The following is a 26,512-nucleotide window of genomic DNA, read 5'->3' as shown; positions in this document are numbered from 1 at the left end:
AATACCCAAAAGTTGTACCTAATACACAATAGGTGTACCTAATATCCAATAGGTGTACCTAATACCCAACAGGTGTACATAATACCCAATAGGTGTACCTATACCTAATACCCAACAGGTGTACCTAATACCCAGTAGGTGTACCTAATACCCAACAGATGTACCTAATACTCAACAGGTGTTCCTAATACCCAACAGGTGTACCTAATACCCACTAGGTGTACCTCTACCTAATAGGTGTACCTATACCTAATACCCAATAGGTGTACCTATACCTAAAACCCAATAGGTGTACCTAATATCCAGTATGTGTACCTAAAACCCAATAGGTGTACCTTAAACCCAACATGTGTACCTAATACCCAATAGGTGTACCTAATACTCAACAGGTCTACCTAATACCCAATATGTGTACCTAATACCCAATAAGTGTACCTGATACTCAACAGATGTACCTAATACCCAAAAGTTGTACCTAATGCACAATAAGTGTGCCTAATACACAATAGGTGTACCTAATACCCAATAGATGTACCTAATACCCACTAGGTGTACCTCTACCTAATAGGTGTACCTATACCTAATACCCAATAGGTGTACCTAATATCAGTATGTGTACCTAAAACCCAATAGGTGTACCTTAAACCCAACAGGTGTACCTAATACCCAATAGGTGTACCTAATACTCAACAGGTCTACCTAATACCCAATATGTGTACCTAATACCCAATAAGTGTACCTAATACCCAATAAGTGTACCTGATACTCAACAGATGTACCTAATACCCAAAAGTTGTACCTAATGCGCAATAAGTGTGCCTAATACACAATAGGTGTACCTAATACCCAATAGATGTACCTAATACCCAAAAGTTGTACCTAATACACAATAAGTGTACCTAATACCCAATGGATGTACCTAATACCCAAAAGTTGTACCTAATACACAATAAGTGTGCCTAATACACAATAGGTGTACCTAATACCCAGTGGATGTACCTAATACCCAAAAGTTTTACCTAATACACAATAGGTGTACCTAATACCCAACAGGTGTACCTAATACCCAATAGGTGTACCTAATACCCAACAGGTGTTCCTAATACCCAATAGGTGTACCTAATACCCAACAGGTGTACCTAATACCCAATAGATGTACCTAATACCCAAAAGTTGTACCTAATACACAATAAGTGTGCCTAATACACAACAGGTGTACCTAATATCCAACAGTTGTACCTAATATCCAATAGGTGTACCTAATACCCAATAGGTGTACCTAATATCCAGTATGTGTACCTAATACCCAATAGGTGTACCTTAAACCCAACAGTTGTACCTAATACCCAATAGGTGTACCTTAAACCCAATAGGTGTACCTAATACTCACCAGGTGTACCTAATACCCAATATGTGTACCTAATACCCAGTAGGTGTACCTAATATCCAATAGGTGTACCTAATACCCAAAAGTTGTACCTAATACACAATAGGTGTACCTAATATCCAATAGGTGTACCTAATACCCAACAGGTGTACCTAATACCCACTAGGTGTACCTAATACCCAATAGGTGTACCTAATACCCAACAGGTGTACCTAATACCCACTAGGTGTACCTAATACCCAATAGGTGTACCTAATACCCAATAGGTGTTCCTAATACCCAACAGTGTACCTAATACCCAATAGATGTACCTAATACCCAATAGATGTACCTAATACCCAAAAGTTGTACCTAATACACAATAAGTGTGCCTAATATCCAATATGTGTACCTAATGCCCAACAGGTGTACCTAATACCCAATAGGTGTATTTAATACCCAATATGTGTGCCTAATACCCAATAGGTGTACCTAATACCCAATAGGTGTACCTAATACCCAGTAGGTATACCTAATACCCAACAAATGTACCTAATACTCAACAGTTGTACCTAATACCCAATAGGTGTACCTATACCTAATAGGTGTACCTATACCTAATACCCAATAGGTGTACCTAATATCCAGTATGTGTACCTAATACCTAATAGGTGTACCTTAAACCCAACAGGTGTACCTAATACCCAATAGGTGTACCTAATACTCAACAGGTGTACCTAATACCCAATATGTGTACCTAATACCCAATAGGTGTACCTGATACCCAATGAATGTACCTAATACCCAAAAGTTGTACCTAATACACAATAGGTGTACCTAATACCCAATAGGTGTACCTAATACCCAATAGGTGTACCTGATACCCAATGGATGTACCTAATACCCAAAAGTTGTACCTAATACACAATAGGTGTACCTAATATCCAATAGGTGTACCTAATACCCAATAGGTGTATTTAATACCCAATATGTGTGCCTAATACCCAATAGGTGTATCTATAACTAATACCCAACAGGTGTACCTAACACCCAGTAGGTGTACCTAATACCCAACAGATGTACATAATACTCAACAGGTGTTCCTAATACCCAACAGGTGTACCTTATACCCAATAGGTGTACCTATACCTTATAGGTGTACCTATACCTAATACCCAATAGGTGTACCTATACCTAAAACCCAATAGGTGTACCTAATATCCAGTATGTGTACCTTAAACCCAGTAGGTGTACCTTAAACCCAACAGGTGTACCTAATACCCAATAGGTGTACCCAATACTCAACAGGTCTACCTAATACCCAATATGTGTACCTAATACCCAATAAGTGTACCTAATACCCAATAAGTGTACCTGATACTCAACAGATGTACCTAATACCCAAAAGTTGTACCTAATGCACAAAAATTGTACCTAATACACAATAAGTGTGCCTAATACACAACAGGTGTACCTAATATCCAACAGGTGTACCTAATATCCAACAGTTGTACCTAATATCCAATAGGTGTACCTAATACCCAATAGGTGTACCTAATATCCAGTATGTGTACCTAATACCCAATAGGTGTACCTTAAACCCAACAGTTGTACCTAATACCCAATAGGTGTACCTTAAACCCAATAGGTGTACCTAATACTCACCAGGTGTACCTAATACACAATAAGTGCGCCTAATAAGTTTACCTAATACCCAATAGATGTACCTAATACCCAATGGATTTACCTAATACCCAAAAGTTGTACCTAATACACAATAGGTGTACCTAATATCCAATAGGTGTACCTAATACCCAACAGGTGTACATAATACCCAATAGGTGTACCTATACCTAATACCCAACAGGTGTACCTAATACCCAGTAGGTGTACCTAATACCCAACAGATGTACCTAATACTCAACAGGTGTTCCTAATACCCAACAGGTGTACCTAATACCCACTAGGTGTACCTCTACCTAATAGGTGTACCTATACCTAATACCCAATAGGTGTACCTATACCTAAAACCCAATAGGTGTACCTAATATCCAGTATGTGTACCTAAAACCCAATAGGTGTACCTTAAACCCAACATGTGTACCTAATACCCAATAGGTGTACCTAATACTCAACAGGTCTACCTAATACCCAATATGTGTACCTAATACCCAATAAGTGTACCTGATACTCAACAGATGTACCTAATACCCAAAAGTTGTACCTAATGCACAATAAGTGTGCCTAATACACAATAGGTGTACCTAATACCCAATAGATGTACCTAATACCCACTAGGTGTACCTCTACCTAATAGGTGTACCTAATACCCAATAGGTGTACCTAATACTCAACAGGTGTACCTAATACCCAATATGTGTACCTAATACCCAATAGGTGTACCTGATACCCAATGAATGTACCTAATACCCAAAAGTTGTACCTAATACACAATAGGTGTACCTAATACCCAATAGGTGTACCTAATACCCAATAGGTGTACCTGATACCCAATGGATGTACCTAATACCCAAAAGTTGTACCTAATACACAATAGGTGTACCTAATATCCAATAGGTGTACCTAATACCCAATAGGTGTATTTAATACCCAATATGTGTGCCTAATACCCAATAGGTGTATCTATAACTAATACCCAACAGGTGTACCTAACACCCAGTAGGTGTACCTAATACCCAACAGATGTACATAATACTCAACAGGTGTTCCTAATACCCAACAGGTGTACCTTATACCCAATAGGTGTACCTATACCTTATAGGTGTACCTATACCTAATACCCAATAGGTGTACCTATACCTAAAACCCAATAGGTGTACCTAATATCCAGTATGTGTACCTTAAACCCAGTAGGTGTACCTTAAACCCAACAGGTGTACCTAATACCCAATAGGTGTACCCAATACTCAACAGGTCTACCTAATACCCAATATGTGTACCTAATACCCAATAAGTGTACCTAATACCCAATAAGTGTACCTGATACTCAACAGATGTACCTAATACCCAAAAGTTGTACCTAATGCACAAAAATTGTACCTAATACACAATAAGTGTGCCTAATACACAACAGGTGTACCTAATATCCAACAGGTGTACCTAATATCCAACAGTTGTACCTAATATCCAATAGGTGTACCTAATACCCAATAGGTGTACCTAATATCCAGTATGTGTACCTAATACCCAATAGGTGTACCTTAAACCCAACAGTTGTACCTAATACCCAATAGGTGTACCTTAAACCCAATAGGTGTACCTAATACTCACCAGGTGTACCTAATACACAATAAGTGCGCCTAATAAGTTTACCTAATACCCAATAGATGTACCTAATACCCAATGGATTTACCTAATACCCAAAAGTTGTACCTAATACACAATAGGTGTACCTAATATCCAATAGGTGTACCTAATACCCAACAGGTGTACATAATACCCAATAGGTGTACCTATACCTAATACCCAACAGGTGTACCTAATACCCAGTAGGTGTACCTAATACCCAACAGATGTACCTAATACTCAACAGGTGTTCCTAATACCCAACAGGTGTACCTAATACCCACTAGGTGTACCTCTACCTAATAGGTGTACCTATACCTAATACCCAATAGGTGTACCTATACCTAAAACCCAATAGGTGTACCTAATATCCAGTATGTGTACCTAAAACCCAATAGGTGTACCTTAAACCCAACATGTGTACCTAATACCCAATAGGTGTACCTAATACTCAACAGGTCTACCTAATACCCAATATGTGTACCTAATACCCAATAAGTGTACCTGATACTCAACAGATGTACCTAATACCCAAAAGTTGTACCTAATGCACAATAAGTGTGCCTAATACACAATAGGTGTACCTAATACCCAATAGATGTACCTAATACCCACTAGGTGTACCTCTACCTAATAGGTGTACCTATACCTAATACCCAATAGGTGTACCTAATATCAGTATGTGTACCTAAAACCCAATAGGTGTACCTTAAACCCAACAGGTGTACCTAATACCCAATAGGTGTACCTAATACTCAACAGGTCTACCTAATACCCAATATGTGTACCTAATACCCAATAAGTGTACCTAATACCCAATAAGTGTACCTGATACTCAACAGATGTACCTAATACCCAAAAGTTGTACCTAATGCGCAATAAGTGTGCCTAATACACAATAGGTGTACCTAATACCCAATAGATGTACCTAATACCCAAAAGTTGTACCTAATACACAATAAGTGTACCTAATACCCAATGGATGTACCTAATACCCAAAAGTTGTACCTAATACACAATAAGTGTGCCTAATACACAATAGGTGTACCTAATACCCAGTGGATGTACCTAATACCCAAAAGTTTTACCTAATACACAATAGGTGTACCTAATACCCAACAGGTGTACCTAATACCCAATAGGTGTACCTAATACCCAACAGGTGTTCCTAATACCCAATAGGTGTACCTAATACCCAACAGGTGTACCTAATACCCAATAGATGTACCTAATACCCAAAAGTTGTACCTAATACACAATAAGTGTGCCTAATACACAACAGGTGTACCTAATATCCAACAGTTGTACCTAATATCCAATAGGTGTACCTAATACCCAATAGGTGTACCTAATATCCAGTATGTGTACCTAATACCCAATAGGTGTACCTTAAACCCAACAGTTGTACCTAATACCCAATAGGTGTACCTTAAACCCAATAGGTGTACCTAATACTCACCAGGTGTACCTAATACCCAATATGTGTACCTAATACCCAGTAGGTGTACCTAATATCCAATAGGTGTACCTAATACCCAATAGGTGTACCTAATACCCACTAGGTGTACCTCTACCTAATACCCAATAGGTGTACCTAATATCCAGTATGTGTACCTAATACCCAATAGGTTTACCTTAAACCCAACAGGTGTACCTAATACCCAATAGGTGTACCTAATACTCAACAGGTCTACCTAATACCCAATATGTGTACCTAATACCCAACAGTTGTACCTAATACACAATAAGTGTGCCTAATACACAACAGGTGTACCTAATATCCAATAAGTGTACCTAATACACAATAGGTGTACCTAATACTCACCAGGTGTACCTAATACCCAATATGTGTACCTTATACCCAGTAGGTGTACCTAATATCCAATAGGTGTACCTAATACCCAATAGATGTACCTTACAAAGTGCTCAGATTGTGTGTGTGAGTTTGTGTGAGTAACTTTGAAGTAAGTCATGAAACATTAACTAGAAAAAGTAAATTAACTGAAACCTGTACAAAGAATCAATAAGCGCAATGTGTTAACAGTGTTAACAATGTGTTATCTGGACAGAGTTTATGTTTTACTTCAATCAACCTAATGTTTTTTCGTAAATATACACTCAGTTTTAATGTCTGCATCACATTCCAAAAAAGTTGGGACGGGGCACAGTAAGGCTAGAAACATTGTCATGACATCTAGAATGCCCAGTTTTTTAAGGGGGCACCAGACTCATTATGAATCTGACTAAAGTATTAATGAATAATTATGGTATAATAGCTTGTGGCTATGGCCCCTAGACACAAGGCAGAATTACACCTTAGACTGTATGACAGTTTAACACAAAAATCCATGTACAGTGCCTTGCAAAAGTATTCAGCCCCCTTGAACTTTTCAACCTTTTGCCACATTTCAGGCTTCAAACATAACGATATGAAATTGTAATTTTTTGTGAAGAATCAACAACAAGTGGGACACAATCGTGAAGTGGAACGAAATTTATTGGATATTTTAAACTTTTTTTAGAAATAAAAAACTGAAAAGTGGGGCGTGCAATATTATTCAGCCCCTTTACTTTCAGTGCAGCAAACTCACTCCAGAAGTTCAGTGAGGATCTCTGAATGATCCAATGTTGACCTAAATGACTGATGGTGATAAATAGAATCCACCTGTGTGTAATCAAGTCTCCGTATAAATGCACCTGCTCTGTGATAGTCTCAGAGTTCTGTTTAAAGCGCAGAGAGCATCATGAAGACCAAGGAACACACCAGGCAGGTCCGAGATACTGTTGTGGAGAAGTTTAAAGCCGGATTTGGATACAGAAAGATTTCCCAAGCTTTAAACATCTCAAGGAGCACTGTGCAAGCGATCATATTGAAATGGAAGGAGTATCAGACCACTGCAAATCTACCAAGCCCCAGCCGTCCCTCTAAACTTTCAGCTCAAACAAGGAGAAGACTGATCAGAGATGCAGCCAAGAGGCCCATGATCACTCTGAATGAACTGCAGAGATCTACAGCTGAGGTGGGAGACTCTGTCCATAGGACACAATCAGTCGTACACTGCACAAATCTGGCCTTTATGGAAGAGTGGCAAGAAGAAAGCCATTTCTCAAAGATATCTATAAAAAGTCACCTGGGAGACACACCAAACATGTGGAAGAAGGTGCTCTGGTCAGATGAAACCAAAATCGAACTTTTTGGCCACAATGCAAAACGTTATGTTTGGCGTAAAAGCAACACAGCTCATCACCCTGAACACACCATCCCCACTGTCAAACATGGTGGTGGCAGCATCATGGTTTGGGCCTGCTTTTCTTCAGCAGGGACAGGGAAGATGGTTAAAATTGATGGGAAGATGGATGGAGCCAAATACAGGACCATTCTGGAAGAAAACCTGTTGCAGTCTGCAAAAGACCTGAGACTGGGACGGAGATTTATCTTCCAACAAGACAATGATCCAAAACATAAAGCAAAATCTACAATGGAATGGTTCACAAATAAACATATCCAGGTGTTAGAATGGCCAAGTCAAAGTCCAGACCTGAATCCCATCGAGAATCTGTGGAAAGAGCTGAAAACTGCTGTTCACAAACGCTCTCCATCCAACCTCACTGAGCTCGAGCTGTTTTGCAAGGAAGAATGGGCAAAAATTTCTGTCTCTCGATGTGCAAAACTGATAGAGACATACCCCAAGCGACTTGCAGCTGTAATCGCAGCAAAAGGTGGCGCTACAAAGTATTAACGCAAGGGGGCTGAATAATATTGCACGCCCCACTTTTCAGTTTTTTATTTCTAAAAAAAGTTTAAAATATCCAATAAATTTCGTTCCACTTCACGATTGTGTCCCACTTGTTGTTGATTCTTCACAAAAAATTACAATTTCATATCGTTATGTTTGAAGCCTGAAATGTGGCAAAAGGTTGAAAAGTTCAAGGGGGCTGAATACTTTTGCAAGGCACTGTAACTAACCTCTTAATCCCGGTCAGTGTCACAATGAGTTCTGCACCACCTAAAAACATTGGGTGCAAGGTAAACATACTCTTGGCTGGTAATTACATTTATAGATTTTTTTAGCAGCACGTACCATGTAGATGAAATTTGTGTGTTTACAATTACTGACTGTAGCCCATCTGTTGCTCTGTACACTTTGTCACCCCCTGTATCCTGTTTATCAGTTGAAAGGGACTCATATAGGACTCACACTGACCAAATGTATAACACAATGGTCATTTGTATGGAAGGTGTGGCTTATAAAATAATCAATGTGTAATCTTCCCACACATGCTCAGTTTGGCCTCACAGGTAGAGGAGGTGTGGTTGGATAGAAAGTGTGTTTCTGTCTAAACTACACTTTAAAGCATTCCAAGCTCTTCATCAAACATTACTACACCAGAAAGCATTGCTTTAAAATGTACCTGTGGAACTGGGCTAAGTCCTCTGATTTTCAGGTGTTTTACTAGTGCTCTTGCTGATGTTATAGCTGTCACAGGCATAATTCGTCATCTCAGCTTTCTGGTTGTTTAGCCACTACTGGTTTTATGAGTTCCCCTGTGTGGTTACTGTGGTGGACTAAGTAGCTGGTTTTAGCCGGGTGTGCTTTTATTTCCTCCTGAATCTGTCAGTGTGTTTTGTGTCTACTGCCAATTACATGGAGTGCAGTGGTTCTGCTCCAGTATTATCGTACCTATATTTTCTATTCGAGTCCTGTTTTGGTTTTGTTTTGCTAATTATTTGTTCATTTAATAATAATAGTTTCATTCATTTTGTGTGGTTTTTCAGCCGCATTATTGTTTTTTTATTATCGATTATTATCTGTTACAGTAGGGTTCATTTTCCAACATTGTAGGTGCAGAGTTGTACCTGTCGTCTCTGTCATGTTAAGCGCTTACCACCTCATTGGCAGAAGGACCATAAAATGAACCCAGCAGAACATAACTAGTACAAGTTGCGCCTCTATGCATACATTTGGGCAGCTTTCAGAGGTCAAAATGTATGCTTTTTTCCAGCTTGAGGAACAACCCTTCACCACCACCCTACCTTCCAAAAGCCCCCCCCCCCCCCCCCCCCCCCCCCCCCCCCTCAGTTGGTGATGACATCCTAGCTGGTCAAGGCACCCAGTGTAACGGCAACTTCAGTTCATTTGCTTCAGTTTTTGTTATTTTTGCCATCTGCATTTTATAGTGAGTTTTCTCCTTTTTATTTCTGGCTCTTTAGCAACAGTAAGCATGGTTACGCATCCTGCCTTTTGAGTCCCTTACAATAACTAAGTGGGGCATTAAAGTTACCAAACTTTAAATAGAGACCAAGGTTTGAAGGCAATTTATACTTTTATAAGTTTATAAATAAGATGTAATAGCACTTTTATTACTTTACCCACATTTTCAAATGAGCATAAATTGCTTATTATTAAACACCCCCTGTTTTCATTTTTAATATGCAATGATGGTGTTGAACATAAAATAAAATAGACCAAAATGCCTGTATTTGTCATTTATTCATATACAGGTGTACAGTAAATTTTTTGCGTATCCCAGCTTGTTTGGAATCTATTTGTGTGGTGCCCCAGGAGCTGGGAAGTTTAAAGGCCTTGCTCAAGGGCCCAACAGTGGCTGCATAGCAGAGCTAAGATTCAAAATCTCAACCTTTCACTTGATATATTAAAGCGCTACCCACTAGGCTACTACTGTCCCAAAATAAAATAATAATGGTTATCTTAATTTGACCTTTATTTTTCCATTGTTTAAATGTTATCTTTTAATCTTAGCTAAATTTAACCTAATACAATATGTGCTTAGGTTGGCAGAGGTACAGGTTAAGAATCATGCCCATCTGCCATGCCATTATGGGTGGCAGTATATGTGGAGACGCAGATGATTGAGAGTAGCATTTCCTTTCATTTCCCTGAACAGATACACCAAACAAGATTTTACAACACACTCGATAAAATCCTGGATAAAAGCACATTGTAAAATTCCCCAATAAATAATAAGACTTGCAAATAACAAGAAGGTCCTTGCATGAAGGTGTAGCTTGCATCACTTAAATCCTGTTGAAAATGCATGAAGAATTTTTATATTGTGAAACAATTCTCAAACAGGCCAAAACTGAACCGTAAAAGCTGCAAAAAGCTATTTTTGAACCTTTTATTTGTCTTTGCATCTTTGATGTCCAAATACTTTTCATTTTCTAAATTTTGTATTTTTAATTTGGTTCATGCTTATGAAGAATCAGCTTTATTAATATACAAACAGAAAATACAGGAATATAAAAAAACACAAACAATTTTTAGAACTAAAGGCTCCTACAAGCAAAAGTCTGTAGTTAGTGTGACCTCCCTTGGCACTAAGCACATATTTTCTGGGGGGACTGTTTTTAAGTTTCTGAAGTAACCTTCAGGTTTACTATGCAATGCTATATTTGGCACTTCCCAGAGTTCTTCTTTAGATTTAGGCTCTCTTTTATTTATGTGTCTGTCCAGGTGATCCCATCCTGTCTTTGTGGTATTCACATCTGAGCTGTGTGGATGCCAGTCCATTACTGGCAGTTTTTATCAGCATTAGCTGTGTGCTTGGGATTGTTATCAAGCTAAAAAATAAAACCATTCCCAAGCAGGCACTTTTCAGAAGGAAAGACATGATGAATTGAAACCTGTTTGTACTTTTTTGTATTCATGATCTAACATTCATCTATGGGTATAACGTGCAATATCCTTATATCTTAACATGCAATAACGAAATGTGCAATAACGCATTGTGCAATAATTATGATTATGTATAACCACTGTGAATTTTTCTGCATGTGCAATACTTAACTACTATGTGCAGTTTTCGTAATGTCAGTATTATCATATTTAACTTTTGATGTACCTCTTTTAATCCTACGTATTTTATATATATATTTTTTTTTTTATTTCATCATTACTATTTTATATATATTTTCTATTTTAAACCTACGGTGTTTTTAGCATGAACCAATGCACATAATTTCGTTTTTTTCTGTACACTTTGGTATACAGTGAAATGACAATAAAGTAAATCTTGAATCTTGAATCTTGAAATAAATTACACCAATATCAAAAACATCACCAATACCTCTGGCAGACATACAGCCCTAGACCTTCCACCATGTTTCACCAAAGGCCACAAGCACTCATTTCTTCATCTCTCTCCAACTTTTCTTTTCCTATATTGTTGACGATTGGACCCAAAAATTTCAAAATTGAATTTGTAACTCCATAATACTCTTTTCCACTTATTCCAATCTTTTTGAGCTTTAGCATATCTTGCCCTTTTTACTCTATTTCCCTTCCGTAAAGGTGGTTTCTTGGCTGTTATTCTAACACAAATGTGATTTCAAGCTTCTTCGGACTACAGAAGAGTCAACCTGGCATCCCAATGAAGCTTCCAAATTCTGAGCCAGGTCCTTGCTAGACTTCTTTCGGTCTCTCAAAAAACAAACTCTAAAAAACTTCTTATCAGAATATGAATGTTTTCTTGGCCTTCCAGTAATTTTTTGTCCTTGACCTTTTCTAATGTTTCAAATTTCTTTATAACAGCTTGAATATCCAGTTTGTTTTCTGATTTCTCTTTGAAAGTGACATTGCTTATGCAAAATTATGATCTTATCACTCAAATCAATTTCTGTGATCTTTGGTGTTTTGAATGGAATAATGTGATTAAAAGTTGGTCTTATACATATTAGCAAGCTTCCAATAAATTAAACTTGTATATAATGCTCAAACAACCTGGTGTAACAGACCTTTTTACTGCAGTCATTTTGACATGAGATAGCAGGACAAATAGGTGTAAGCATTGACATTAATTAAGGTTCCATTACATTTAGGTTGAAGATAGCCAGAATTCTGCTATTGTTTAGGTGTAAAGAGAGGTCACACTAAATACTTGCCACTTTAGCCTATAGAAGCTGTTGTTTTTTGTTTTTTATTTTCTGTTTTTTAATACTGAACACAAATTTCCTGTATTTTCTGGTTGTATTAAAATATCTGTGGTCATTATACCATTGCTAAAACAACAAATATAATAGTGGCCCAAGACGTTTGCACAGTACTGTACAGGTATAAATGCTAATGTTTGAGGTTAGTGAGCTTTATATTTTAGAGAGCTGGCTGAAATCAGGCTTTTCTGTGTTTAATTAGCTAAATACATGAACCAATTACATTTGATAAACTGGTTGATCAAGTAACAAAGAGGGCAATTGACTTTTTAATTTATTCTATTTTAATAACTGTTGTCAAGTCGATTGCAACTCCATACAAATAGTGTTTCTGTAGAAGATCCTGTCTTCTGTTTGGGTCATCAGGCTTCTTAATAGCTTGTTCATTGTTCCTCTAATTGTATCCATCCATCTATTTGCTGACCGTCCTCATCCTCTTTAACCTTCAACTGTGTTTTCCAATTAACTGGTTCTTCTCATAATGTGTCCAAAATTATACTTCAGTTATTTACTTCAGTTTGGTGTAAAAAGGGTTAAATAACTCTTTTTCCTACATAAATATAATTGTGTTGTGCATAATATGTTTCTTAATATGTTTGTGTGATGTGTTTTAGCAATGAAATTGAAAGCATTTCGTTTTTTACACCATTTAGTTTCATGTTATTGAATCTTAAGCTTGTGAAAATGAATTCTCTGGTATAAAAGTAAATATAAGTATTGTTATGTTTTATGCTAAAAATCAGCATTGCAGTGACTGCACCACTAGTGTCACCGAGGGGCTGGCTTTGTGTGTGTGTGTGTGTGTGTGTGTGTGTGTGCGCGCGTGTGTGAGAATGAATGTATGAATATATTTGCATTTAATCATATTCTATTTGAAGCTGATTTTTCATATCACACAAGGACATGATCTGTTGCCAGGCCACTAAAATATTTATTTATAACATTTATTAAAGAGTAAAACTACAAGAAATGGTACTTTAATATAGATGATGAATGTACAAAAAAGCTAACAATTAAAATAACTATAACTTTGAAGCTTTTAGGATACTGTTCAAAATAATATATCATTCATCCATGTGTAACAGATAACAAGAGCAGTCAGTCAGTCATTGCTGCTCAAATGGTCGGGGTGTTGCCTGGGAATTTGGGCCCCATAAAAAAAATATTACACCCCCACCACAGGTCACACCAACAAATTAATTATCTAAAGCAAGACTGATGCTCTCTATAAAAAACGTGCTAAAGGCGTCTTCTACAATATAAATGGTAAAAATCGCAAATGGAAATACCTGTTTCATTTCCTTTAGGTTTCGATTTTATTTTAAAATAGCACATGATGCTCCACTCCGTCCTTGCAGTTCACTGCTGGTACCATTCACACATGGTTTGAGAGCAGACCGAACCTTTTTGCCAATCAAATAAAGAGAAAGTTACTTTGAAATAAAATATTCTATTAATGATGATTGTTTAATAATTTAATATGGAAAAAAATACCAAATGTTTTAATAAGTTTTTGGCCGGTCAGTTACAGGCCCTTCAGAATCTTCCAATATTTACCCCCTCATGCGGATCTCCTGCTAATAGTACTTTGCTTGCAGACATACTGATTGGACGTCCCTGCAAAAGATGACACCTTGAAGGCAGCATATGTTGCTCTAAGATCTCAATGTACTTTTCTGCATTAATGCTGCCATCACAGAAGTGTAAATGACCTTTGCCAAGGGCACTGACACAGTCTCACATCATGACAGACTCTGGCTTTTGGACTTTGGCTTTTTCTCCAAGTGGCATTTGTGCATGTAACTCTGTATTGTAGTGCTTGACAAAGTAATTTCTTGCCCATGTGGTTATATCAGCTATTGTTGAGTGGCGGTTCTTGATGCAGTTGCATCTGAGGGATTGAAGATCATAGGCGTTAAGCTTAAGCTTGGGTGATTACCATGATTACTTAGGAGAACTTAGCAATTTGATAATAATGAATAGCACAATTTCCAACAATGAGACAGTAAATGAGAGCATAACAGAAACAGGTTGAAAAGAAACATACAATAATATCAGGTATCACAAAAGCATAATACATAATATTTATCTAAAACCTTAATTTGCCATAAAACATAGTGTGTTAAATTATGAAACCACAAATGGTGTCAGTTTTAAGGATCGAGATAGGAAATAAATGGTACTTTTCAGGACACAAGCACAACTATAAATAAAATTACCAAACCACATATGGTGTCATTTCTATTTTGAAGATATAGATGGGATATAAATGGCACCTTTTTTAAATTCAGGACACAAGGATACGTATAGCTTGTAGGCAGCGCCAGGGCCTCTTTTACTTGCTCCCTTTTCATGACACAAAATTATAGTCAGTTTGTTTAATGCTGAAAACTCTGTCCTGCTTATAAATTGGCACCCCGTCCAAGGTGTATTCCCACCCTCCATTTACTGTTTCTGATGCTTTGGATCCACTGCCACCCTGATCAAAATAAAGCGGTTATTAAAAGCATAAAATGAAGTATAGCATGCACCCTTAGAAAATAATTCTAATACATTTATTTAGTTAATTATTTGGAAATGTAATTCTTGTCGCTGCAGTGCAAACCTTTAATCAGACACAATGGCTTTAAAACATACTATCCTTCATCATGTGTCTTTACAAGCAAATTATTCTTGATATTTATTGTTATTATTTCATTAGTGGTATCTGCACCAAAAGGTTAGAAACAAAGCAAGCAAGTTGCTCAGATTGTTCTACCTATACAGCCTTCCTTGGTCATGTATTTAGCTAAAACAGTGTGTGAGTTACTGTTCTTTGTCTACTGTTTATCAAATAATGCATCAACCTTGATAATGACAAGAAGACTTTAAGCAAGCGACTTAAATCATGCAATGTGTTACAATGATTTTGTGTAGTGCACACTGTGCTCTACTGTGTCTCTAAACTATTTACTATTACTTTCAGAATAGTCTTGAGTCTTGAGATTGGCAATATTACAGTATGTACTGCTGTGTATGATGAGGTTTGTCTTTTTGTTCTCACCATAGGGTTCAGCAGACTCGTATACCAGTCGACCGTCTGACTCTGATGTGTCTCTGGAGGAGGACAAAGAGGCACAGCGCAGAGAGGCTGAGAGACAGGCCCAGCTCCAGCTTGAAAAGGCCAAGGTTTATCTTCTTTTATTTGGCTGTGCTGTATCTTATGCATGTGTGCATTCTCCGTGGCATTGTGTTGACTTGTGGATATGTGTATAAGGAAAATGGCTTAAAAATTAAATAATATAAGAAATTCCTTAGTTATTGTACCGATTGTATTAAAACCAGTAAAGAGATATTTAGTGAATATTGTCCTAAAATAGAGAAAAATCAAATACATTTAATACATTGAATGCCTTTACCCCTGAGAAAGTGGAACAGTTAACAATCTGCATATTTCTGTTTGTTTAGTTTTCTCATGCTGGTGTAATGGTCATTGGTGCAACTACCACTAGTAGAGCACTATGGGCACACTGTTTTTAAGCAAATCTAAGCAAAAAACAAATAACAAAAGCGCAATGTATGTTTTACTTCATGAACATTATGACAATGCACAATCTGAATTTAAAATCTAAAAAGTTTGGGACAGGAGCAAGTTGACATTACATCTTCTTCTATAAAAAAAACTTAATAATTGCTTTAAAAATAAAAATACGGTGCCCAGGTGGCACAGCGGGATATTCCGCTTCATACGCTGTGTAAGGACCCTGATTGGCGGAAGAGACGCCTGTGCAGAATGCAGGGGCGAGAAGAGGAGGGCTGTGCATGTGTCGAAAGAGTAGTGTACAGCGACATGCTCTTTTTGGATGCAATCTGGTATCTATGCATTTAAAAAAATAAATAAATAAATAAAATAAAAATACAAGATAATCCAGTTTTTAAAAGTGTTTTTTTCATTTGTCTGTTATCCTAGTCTATAACTGTGCAACTACACAGGGTTTACACAGGATAATGTAACTTTGCTACTATAATGATTGCTTAATATGGCTTGGTGTCACCCACCCCACACCCCAAACAAAACATTTCTACCTGGAAAGATGTTCTTCTAAGATGTTTTTTTGCAATAATGGTGCCCTTACATAGTTAACTAATGGGCACTAATACACCTCGATACCATGATCGTATTTCAACCATTATGCTGGTAAAAATCTGGATAATCCATTTTCTCTAACTAACAAAACATGAGTTATTTCTGTAAATGTAGGGCAGTTGTAGCCTAGCGGTTAAGGTACTGGACTAGCAATCAGAAGGTCGCTGGTTCAAGCCCCACCACTGCCAGGTTGCCACTGTTGGACCCTTGAGTAAGGCTCAATTGCTTAGACTGTATACTGTCACAGTACTGTTAATCGCTTTGGATAAAAGCATCTTCAAAATGCCAAAAATGTAAATGTAAACAGTTTAAAAGGCATGTCAGACGACACATTCCCACTCGCAAGCTCAAGCCCAGAAAAGTCAGAAAGTTTTAAGACATTATTGATATATGTTTTCCACTGTGCATAATGCATATTTTAGGTAACACATAACATGCCAAGAGTCGAAGTACATGTACAAATTACTGCATTTTTACCTGGTAAACTGACTGCTTGGCAAGTTGCAGATTCTTTAACCAAAATTATACAGTATAACAGTGTGCTACTGAATATTATCCTGGACAGGACCGATTTTCATTGATATGCTAGACCACTGTGTACCAGAATGATTATTATTTAACAGTGCACTCCGAAAAAAAGTGGAACATTGGCCCATTTGCCTTGCCTTTGTGCCAGAACTACAATCATCCTTATGCCATTACAAAACAGCACAGTTTGTTTTTGGGGTGTAAGTATAGAGTATATACTTTAAATGTGTCAATGGAAGGACAAAAGGAAAAGGCAATGCTCTGGTTTTGGAGTCCCAAGGTCCCAAGTCTGCAAAATCCTACTTTCTAATACTAGAAAAACTTTTATGTTAGACCTGATTTCTCAACCCAGAAAGAACACAGCTAGCTTTTTATAGTTTATGTGGTGCCTTGAATTCATATGGAGCTAAGGCTAGAATATTATATTTATTGTTTAGTGCTTAAGGTGCAGGATTGAGTTTGCTGTAAATTAGGGGTATTGGTTAACCATTAAGGCATCATAATGCTTTGGACTAAGAAAATATGTCTATAGCTAAACATTAACTAAAACATTAATGTGTTGGGCATTGATATAGCACATATTCAATTTAAAACAGGGTCATTAAAAATGCGTAACATATTCATCTAACTATTCTTATAATTATATTTTTACATTTACGGCATTTAGCAGATGCTTTTATACAAAGCGACTTACAGTACTGTGACAGTATACAGTCTGAGCAATTGAGGGTTAAGGGCCTTGCTCAAGGGACCAACTGTGGCAACCTGGCAGTGGTGGGGCTTGAACCAGCGACTTTTGGATTGCTAGTGCAGTACCTTAACCACTAGGCTACAACTGCCCTATACAGTATTTAATTATAAATGAACTCAACAAAAACAGCCAGGGACCTTCCTGCATGGGTTTCTTCCGGGTGTTTGAGTTTCCTCCCGCAAGTCCAAAGACATGCAGTCAGGCCAAATGGAGCTACCTAAAATGCCATAGGTATGAGTGTGTGTGTTTGTGTGTGTGTGTGTGTGTTTGTGTGTGTGTGTGTTTGCCCTGTACAGGGTGTTTCCTGCCTTTTGGTCAATGAATCAGACCTACTGCAAACTGATGAGAATAAAGCAGTGGTAAAACAGACAATGACACCTTGAAGGCAGCATATGTGGCTCAAAGATCTCAATGTACTTTACTGCATTAATGCTGCCATCACAGAAGTATAAATGACCTTTGCCAAGGGCACTGACACAGCCCCATACCATGACAGACTCTGGTTTTTGGACTTGTTGCTGATAACAGTGGATGATCCTTTTCATCATCTGGACATGGTTAACATAAGGCTTCTTTTTTGCACAGTAAAGTTTTAAGTGGCATTTGTGCATGTAACTCCGTATTGTATCATTATGTGTGGGTTTCCTCCGGGTGCTCGGGTTTCTTCCCTCAAGTCCAAAGACATGCAGTCAGGCCAACTGGAGCTACCTAAAATGCCATAGATATGAGTGTGTGTGTGTGTGTGTGTGTGTGTGTGTGTGTGTGTGTTTGCCCTGTACAGGGTGTTTCCTGCCTTTTGGTCAATGAATCAGACTCACCACAAAACTGATGAGAACGAAGCGATGGTAAAACAGACAATGAATCGACAAATACATTTAAAAAAGTAGAGTAGAGATGGCCTTTGTCCCCAGAACAACTTTACTCTTACTTTACGATACTCTTACTATCACTTAACAGAATTTTTTGTAGCCAGATACTGAATCATTTATTAAGAAGAAGATCTTCTAATTAGGGTAAATAAGCACCATAGGGTGCACCTGTGTCTGTGAAATTCATTCAGATTCATTCTCACACATAATGCCTCATATTTGGCAGTTATTTGACCATGTAATATAATGATTTCTGTGAACTGGCAGCCCAAACAATTATGGTGATTTTGTGAGTTCAATGCACCATCCATATGTAGAAAAAAATTGTGAAAGCTGACCAATCCATCAATTTATTAAAAAAATTGACTTGAAATTATATTATGTTTCAACTCTGTGACTGATGGTCCTGCAGTGGACACCCTTTATTCTGCCTTATTTAAGGTTTGACATGTTGCATTGACATCTCATTAATCAAAATGCTCATTGCCAGAGCTCCTTTATGTGGTTAGAAGGAATTGCAAGGTTGATTGCCAATTAACTACAGAACCAATCCACATTTCTGAGGCAGTCTAGCTACAGATAAGTGCATTTCTATGGAACATTACTTTTGTTCATTTGTGAGCAATAGACTTTATGACCCTATAGACTTTATGACCCTGCAGATTTTATTGACTTAACTCACCAAGTCTTTCCTGCACTTTGGAGGGTGTGCTAGAAGACACAATAGTTGTGCTACAGGAAGAAAAAATAATGCAATGTGATTTGCAAGGGAAGCAGGAAAACAATGGTGTGGGACATGGAGGTAATGACTGAAATATCTGAATAGCCGCTAATATTTTTTTGTTGAGTAATAAGCTGCAAAAAAGGAGCTTTGCATGACCAAATGCATCAGCTCAGTCAATGGAGCTAATTTGGAAGGTTATGGGCAGGGGTCAGTGGTGGACAAACAGCCAGACAGAGACTCTAAGTCTATGACTTTAAACCATTTATAGACCTTGCTTTGTGCACAGGATTACCATATACCTGAAAAAAGGCCTTCTCCAAGTATGTACTATATGTTGGCAATGATTATGAGTTTTTTTTTTAGAAGGGGTCAGGGACATATTTGGATAATTTGGGGGACAAATACTCAAGTAAAAAAAATATTACATACAGTGCCACATCCGCGCGGCACGGTAGCACTGTCACCTCACAGCAAGAAGGTCCTGTCTTTGATCCCCAGGCGAGGCGGTCCGAGTCCTTTCTGTGTGGAGTTTGCATGTTCTCCCTGTGTCTGCGTGGGTTTCCTCCGGTAGCTCCGGTTTCCTCCCACAGTCCAAAAACATGCAGTAAGGTTAATTAAAGACACTGAATTGTCCTATAGGTCAATGGGTGTGTGTGTATGTGTCTGCCCTGCGATGGACTGGCGCCCCATCCAGGGTGTTACTGTGCACCGTGCACCCATTGAAAAGCTGGGATAGGGTCCAGCACCCTGTCTCAGCTACCCCTAGCTGTCATTAGCTAATCATGTGTGTGCTGTGTCCAACCGGATACTATTGTCACTGACACTTCCTGAATCTTAAGAGTAGTGGGCTAGCGTACTTCACTGCTGCACCACCTGAGTGCCCAAAACTAAATTTTTAAATATAGGTCTTGCAAAGAGGGCTTCTGTTTAGTATGAGCCCAAAAGGGCAGCTGGTTGAGCACCACCTAGGGGTCAATGTTTGCATGTTAGAAGCAGGAAAAATGGGCAAGCATAAGGATTTGAGCGAGTTTGACAAAGGCCAAGTTGTGATGGCTAGACGACTGGGTCAGAGCATCTCCAAAACTGCAGCTCTTGTGCGGTGTTCCCGGTCTGCAGTGGTCAGTATCTATCAAAAATGGTCCAATGAAGGAACAGTGGTAAACCGGCAACAGGGTTATGGGCGGCCAAGGCTCATTGATGCATGTGAGGAGCGAAGGCTGGCCTGTGTGGTCCAATCCAACAGACGAGCTACTGTAGCTCAAATTGCTGAAGAAGTTAATGCTGGTTTTGATAGGAATGTGTCAGAATACACAGTGCAGGACTGTTTTGGCAGCAAAAGGGGGACCAACACAATATTAGGATTATAATGTTATGCCTGATCGGTGTAATATACATTGGAAATTTCTGGTCACAGAAGTATGCAAACAGTCAGCTGTGGGAATGTCAGTACTGGATCAGTATCAGTTATACTGGCTTTAATATCAGTATTAGATCAAAAATGGAATAAAAATTGATTTGAGGCTTTGCAATTGCCAATTACTTGAATGAACTGCTTTAAATTACTTTTGTCTGTTATTGAAGTGGGAATATCAAAGTAGCCTGGGAATGAACTGTGTCTTTGTGTGTGCACTCTAATTAGAAACTACTTTGCTAGTGTTATTCATGATTAGCAATCTTAATCTCTGCATCACTTGCTTTATCATACACGTACACAAATCCCATCACATAATCTCTCTCGTTCTCTCTCACTGCCTTGTCACTTTTTATTCTCTTAATAATAACATTTGCTGTTGCCAAAATTTATCGGACTGCTGAATTTTAGACACAGCTTTAAGGTTACTCCAGGTCGTCTGGAGCAGCTATCGTTTTTAGAACAAGCTTTATTAGAGGCAAAATGAGGCAGGTGTTCAGAGCTAGGCGATTCCTAATGCACACACTGATACACACAAACATTCTCAGTGAGGATTTTTCTTCTATCCCCATTAATCTCTTCTCTTTTTTTCTCTCCAGCCTTGTTTTTCTTCCGCGTGTTAAATATAGCACTGGCCATCAATCTCATATTAAAAATTCATCAGGCGCATGAATATTCATAGCAAGGCCAGCAGCAGTAGACATTGGGACAAAAATAAGAGATTATTTATTAGGGTTGGACAGGCAACGACCATATGCTTCCTTAACACACAAAGGCAACGTTTTTACACACAAGCTCCTTATAAACAGGGCAGTTTACATCCAAATCACCTACAGACTTTAATAAGACATATAATGTGGCTTTTAGACCTGTGTGCATACATTATTGGATTGTATTTAAATGCATTCTGTATATGGTTGCAATGGGAATTATTACCTTAAAACGGTGATGTGTTGGTGCTGAAGCCTATCCCAGCTTTTCAATGGGCGCAAGGCACACAGTAACACCCTGGACGGGGCGCCAGTCCATCTCAGGGCAGACACAAATACACACACACACATTCACCTATAAGGCAATTTAGTGTCTCCAATTAACCTGACTGCATGTTTTTGGACTGTGGGAGGAAATAGGAGTTCCTGGAGAAAATCCATGCAGAACATGAACATGCAAACTCCACACAGAAAGGACCCGGACCGCCCCACCTGGAGCTCGAACCCAGGACCTGCTTGCTGTGAGGTGACAGTGCTACCCACCGAGCCACCGTGCCGCCCCAGAATGAAAACATCTAACAAGAATTCTCAGTAAACAGAAAAAAATATTTATTGATACATAGAAGCAATTTTCTTTGCATTCTTTTGCCTCAATAACCTCTAGTAAGCGGTCTCAGTAAATGTTAACAAGCTTCTGACACCTCACTTGTAGACTCTTTGCACATTCTTCTCATGCAAAAGCTCACTGAGATTTGGTGGCTTTCATGCTCCAACTGCTGTCTTTAAATCCAGTCAACTACTTTCTATGTGATTTAAGTCTGGAGACTGATAAAGCCACTTCATGATTTCCCAACCAAGCTTTGGTTGACTTGGCTGCAGCGAATTAACACTGATGAGGCGCAGAGACTGCCCTATTACGGTCAGTCATCTGCTCCCCATGCCCTCTGTTGGCCATAGTGGCATAGCATGTGGGTAGGATTTTGTAACCTGTGTCCCCCCCTGCAGGTAGGCCTGTTACAGTTGTCTCCTCTCTCAGCATTTGTGACAGCTCCTTAGTTTTCACCATAGTTGCAACACAACTCTGGGTGATGTTCATAGAACACATAACAGCTGAATGAAATTAAGGGTGGTTATTGAGTTCCCAATGGTTTAATCATACTGTAACCTAGTTCCAGGTCATACAGCTTAGCAGTAGGTTTTAGGATCAGCAATATTATGTAGCTGTTGATTGCTTGTGACATGGTCTATTCACAAAATATCCTACTACTATTAAAAACTACATTATTCATTTTCCTTGTTTATTTGTTGTGTTATTCGACTGATGAATACTTAATTTGAAACAAAATCTAGCTATGCAGTTGTGTTTATGTTTACAGTTATACATTCTTTTTTATTGGGTTAGATATTCCTAATTGCAGAACGCCTGTACATTTACATTTTCTTCATTAAGCTGACGCTTTTATCCAAAGCAACTTACAGTACTGTGACAGTATACAATCTAAGCAATTGAGGGTTAAGGGCTTTGCTCAACAGTGGCAATCTGGCAGTGGTGGGGCTCAAACCAGCGACTAGTACTAGTCCAGGACTTTAACCACTAGGCTACAACAGGGTCAGAGCCTTTATTTGTCATATATACATATACAGGTGTACAGTACAACGAAATTTTTTCTTCGCATATCCCATCTTGTTTGGAAGCTCAGGTCAGAACGCAGGGTCAGCCATTGTACGGCTCCCCTGGAGCAGAAAGGGTTAAGGGCCTTGCTCAAGGGCCCAACAGTGGTAGCATGGCAGAGCCGGGATTCAAACTCTCAACCTTTCAACTGATAGCCCAAAGCTCTAACCACTAGGCTTCCACTGTTTCTAATTACAGCTGTATAAAATGTTCTACCAGCGTCCAGTTTTTCTTTACCTTTGTACAGATACAAAATAGTTTTTCAGCATATGCCTGCCTGTGCAATAACCCTGATTGACACAGAAAGGGTTTCTATGGTGTTTTTAGACTTTTTAGATGGACCAGGAACAGCTTTGTTAATAAAGACAAAGCTACAACATTATCACTGGAACATTGAGAAGGGGAACAGTGGAAATAAGCCAATCATTTTTAAAATGAATCTTTGGCACGGTGGCTAAGTGGGTAGCACTGTCGCCTCACAGCAAGAAGGTCCTGGGTTTGATCCCCAGGCGGGGCGGTTTGGGTCCTTTCTGTGCGGAGTTTGCATGTTCTATCCGTGTCTGTGTGGGTTTCCTCCGGTCAGGTTAATTGGAGACACTGAATTGCCCTATAGGTGAATGGGTGTGTGTGTGTCTGCCCTGCGATGGACTGGCGTCCCGTCCCGTCCAGGGTGTTAATGTGTGCTGGGATAGGCTCCAGCACCTAGTGAGTGAGATTATGATATTAAATATAGTTTTATGCGTACAGATGTGGCTGAAAACCTTACTTTTCAAAAGTTATTTTGAAACTATAATATCCAGGTATATTTCACTTATTATTATTGAATAGATGAGAAACACTGAATAGAATGTAGCCTTGTTGGTGGTAGATCTTACAGACAGAAGGAGGGGGAATGTGAGATCGAAGTGAGGAATGGACAAAAGAATGTGCTGACATCAGTAGTCTTAACTGATCATCCAGAGCAGGAGAGAGGTGATGCAAGAGTGCATGATGTCCAAGCAGCCTACCAACACCACTGCTACTGAAGGACAAAGTGTCCTCTATGTTGGCGTAGATGTAATTCACAGTCTATAACTATTTTGTGAGTGTGTGTGTGTGTGTGTGTGTGTGTGTGTGTTCATCTATTCCGTGCTTTTGCTTGTTTTGTTTTTTTCAATTCAGGCTCTCCATAAAACAAATTTCTCTATATAGAAAAAAATCCCCACTACATCTATTTTTTACATCAGTCCATCACTGAATATGTGTATTTTACTCCCCCTCCTTTTTCTTTTACTCTAAGTTAAGGTCATTCAGGGGACACAGATGAAGACTGCAGTTTTGTGAAATATGCTCTGAGATTTCATAGCGCATGTTCATCATGTATTTGCTGACCTTTGTAACGTTTTTACATTATGTCTCGTATTATGTATTACTCTTTGTCAGACTGTATTTATAATAGATATACAATCATTATAATCATTAGGTGTTTCAGTAGAAGAGATAAAACTTCTGAACTTTTGTATGAAAAAATTGGCATGACCTGTTTCAGAAATGCTTTTCAGTAGTGTCAAATAGTATGAAACTAAAACGTTTAAAGATTTAACATTTCACTCAACCTGTTACTCAATACTGATTCCATGATTTGTATAGAAAAACACTATAAAATTTAAGAAAAATGCAAAATAGAAGCTTCTCCAGTTTTAATACTGTAGCATTCGGTAGACTATATGGCCAGAAGTATACGCCGACAAGGTATAACATTATGACCACTGACAGGTGAAGTGAATAACCCTGATTATCTCTTCATCACGGCACCTGTTAGTAGGTGGGACATATAAGGCAGCAAGTGAACATTTTATCCTCAAAGTTGATAGCTGCGTCCAGAATCGCATACTTCCATACTCAATAGTACGCGAAATGAGTTCGCGAGAGCGGTTAGTGTGTCCGAATACATAGTATACACAAAAAGGTACGCGAGAAGTACTCGGATGATCTACTTCTTGGGCAGTCATGTTTGAGTATGCAAGCGATGCACACTTGTGGTCCGCTAATGTATCCCATAAGCGGAATAAGAAACAAAAAAAGATAGCGGAAAACGGAGAGTACTCTGTTTACAAGTAAGATAAATAAAATAAAAATTTTAAAGACAAATAAGTAAAAAAAAGATGATAAATATCCAAAATTTTGGCGAGTGGGGTTTGTAACTATGGTGATATTACGTCATCACGTCCCCACGTCATCACTTGACGTTGGTAAAATGGCGGATGTAGTACGTCGCGGTGTTGTGTGCATACTGCATACTTCTGTACTGAAAGTATGTACTTTTTTACCGGCTGAGTAGTGCATACTTCCTCCAATCTAGTACGTACTCTGTAAGTATGCGATTCCGGACGCAGCTGATGTGTTAGAAGCAGGAAAAATGGGCAAGCATAAGGATTTGAGCGAATTTGACAGGGGCCAAATTGTGATGGCTAGACGACTGGGTCAGAGCATCTCCAAAACTGTATCTAGACTCAGTATGACATGTAGACATGTAAACTCAGTATCTAGAAAGGAACTGTGGTAAACCAGCGACAGGGTCATGAGCGGCCAAGACTCATTGATGCACGTGGGGAGCGATTTGGTCCGATCCAACAGACGAGCTACTGTAGCTTAAATTGCTGAAGAAGTTAGTGCTGGTTCTGATAGAAGGGTGTAAGAATACACAGTGCATCGCAGTTTGTTGTGTATAAGGTCTGCATAGCCACAGATCAGTCAGGGTGCCCATGCTGACCCCTGTCCACCGCAGAAAGTGCCAACAATTGGCATCGGAACATGAGCATCGAAACTGGAGGCAAGCCGGTGGAGGCAGTGCGATGCATTGGTCATAATGTTATGTCTCATCGGTAAATGGACATTTGTCCATAAGCAAGTTAAACACATCATTTTACAGTCGATAGCATTTGTATAGAGTTGGCCCCAACTTCTACAAGAAGCTTACACTTTTCTAAAGCCTTGCTTAGGGGCCCAACAGTGGCAAATGGCTTGAAACAGCAATCCTTTGTTAATCCAGTACCCTTACCGCTAAGCTACCACTGAGGAAGAGTTTTCCTCATGTGTTAGGTATAATAATAATTATT

The 26,512-nt window shown here is 38.7% G+C and overlaps 1 protein-coding gene across 1 annotated transcript in view; it reads left to right on the top strand.

The window, feature by feature from the left end:
• cacnb2a (calcium channel, voltage-dependent, beta 2a) overlaps window positions 1–26,512 on the top strand; it is a 135,313-nt gene that overhangs the window by 61,853 nt on the left and 46,948 nt on the right. Inside the window, exon 3 of the mRNA XM_062993529.1 lies at window positions 15,672–15,791. Coding sequence (XP_062849599.1) covers window positions 15,672–15,791 — 120 coding nt within the window. The remainder of the gene's footprint in view (window positions 1–15,671; window positions 15,792–26,512) is intronic.

This window comes from Trichomycterus rosablanca, chromosome 4 (assembly GCF_030014385.1).
Source record: "Trichomycterus rosablanca isolate fTriRos1 chromosome 4, fTriRos1.hap1, whole genome shotgun sequence".
NCBI classification, from domain to species: Eukaryota; Metazoa; Chordata; class Actinopteri; order Siluriformes; family Trichomycteridae; genus Trichomycterus; species Trichomycterus rosablanca.
The sequence above is the reverse complement of the archived record's forward strand: the minus strand, read 5'-3'. Positions and strand labels throughout refer to the sequence as shown.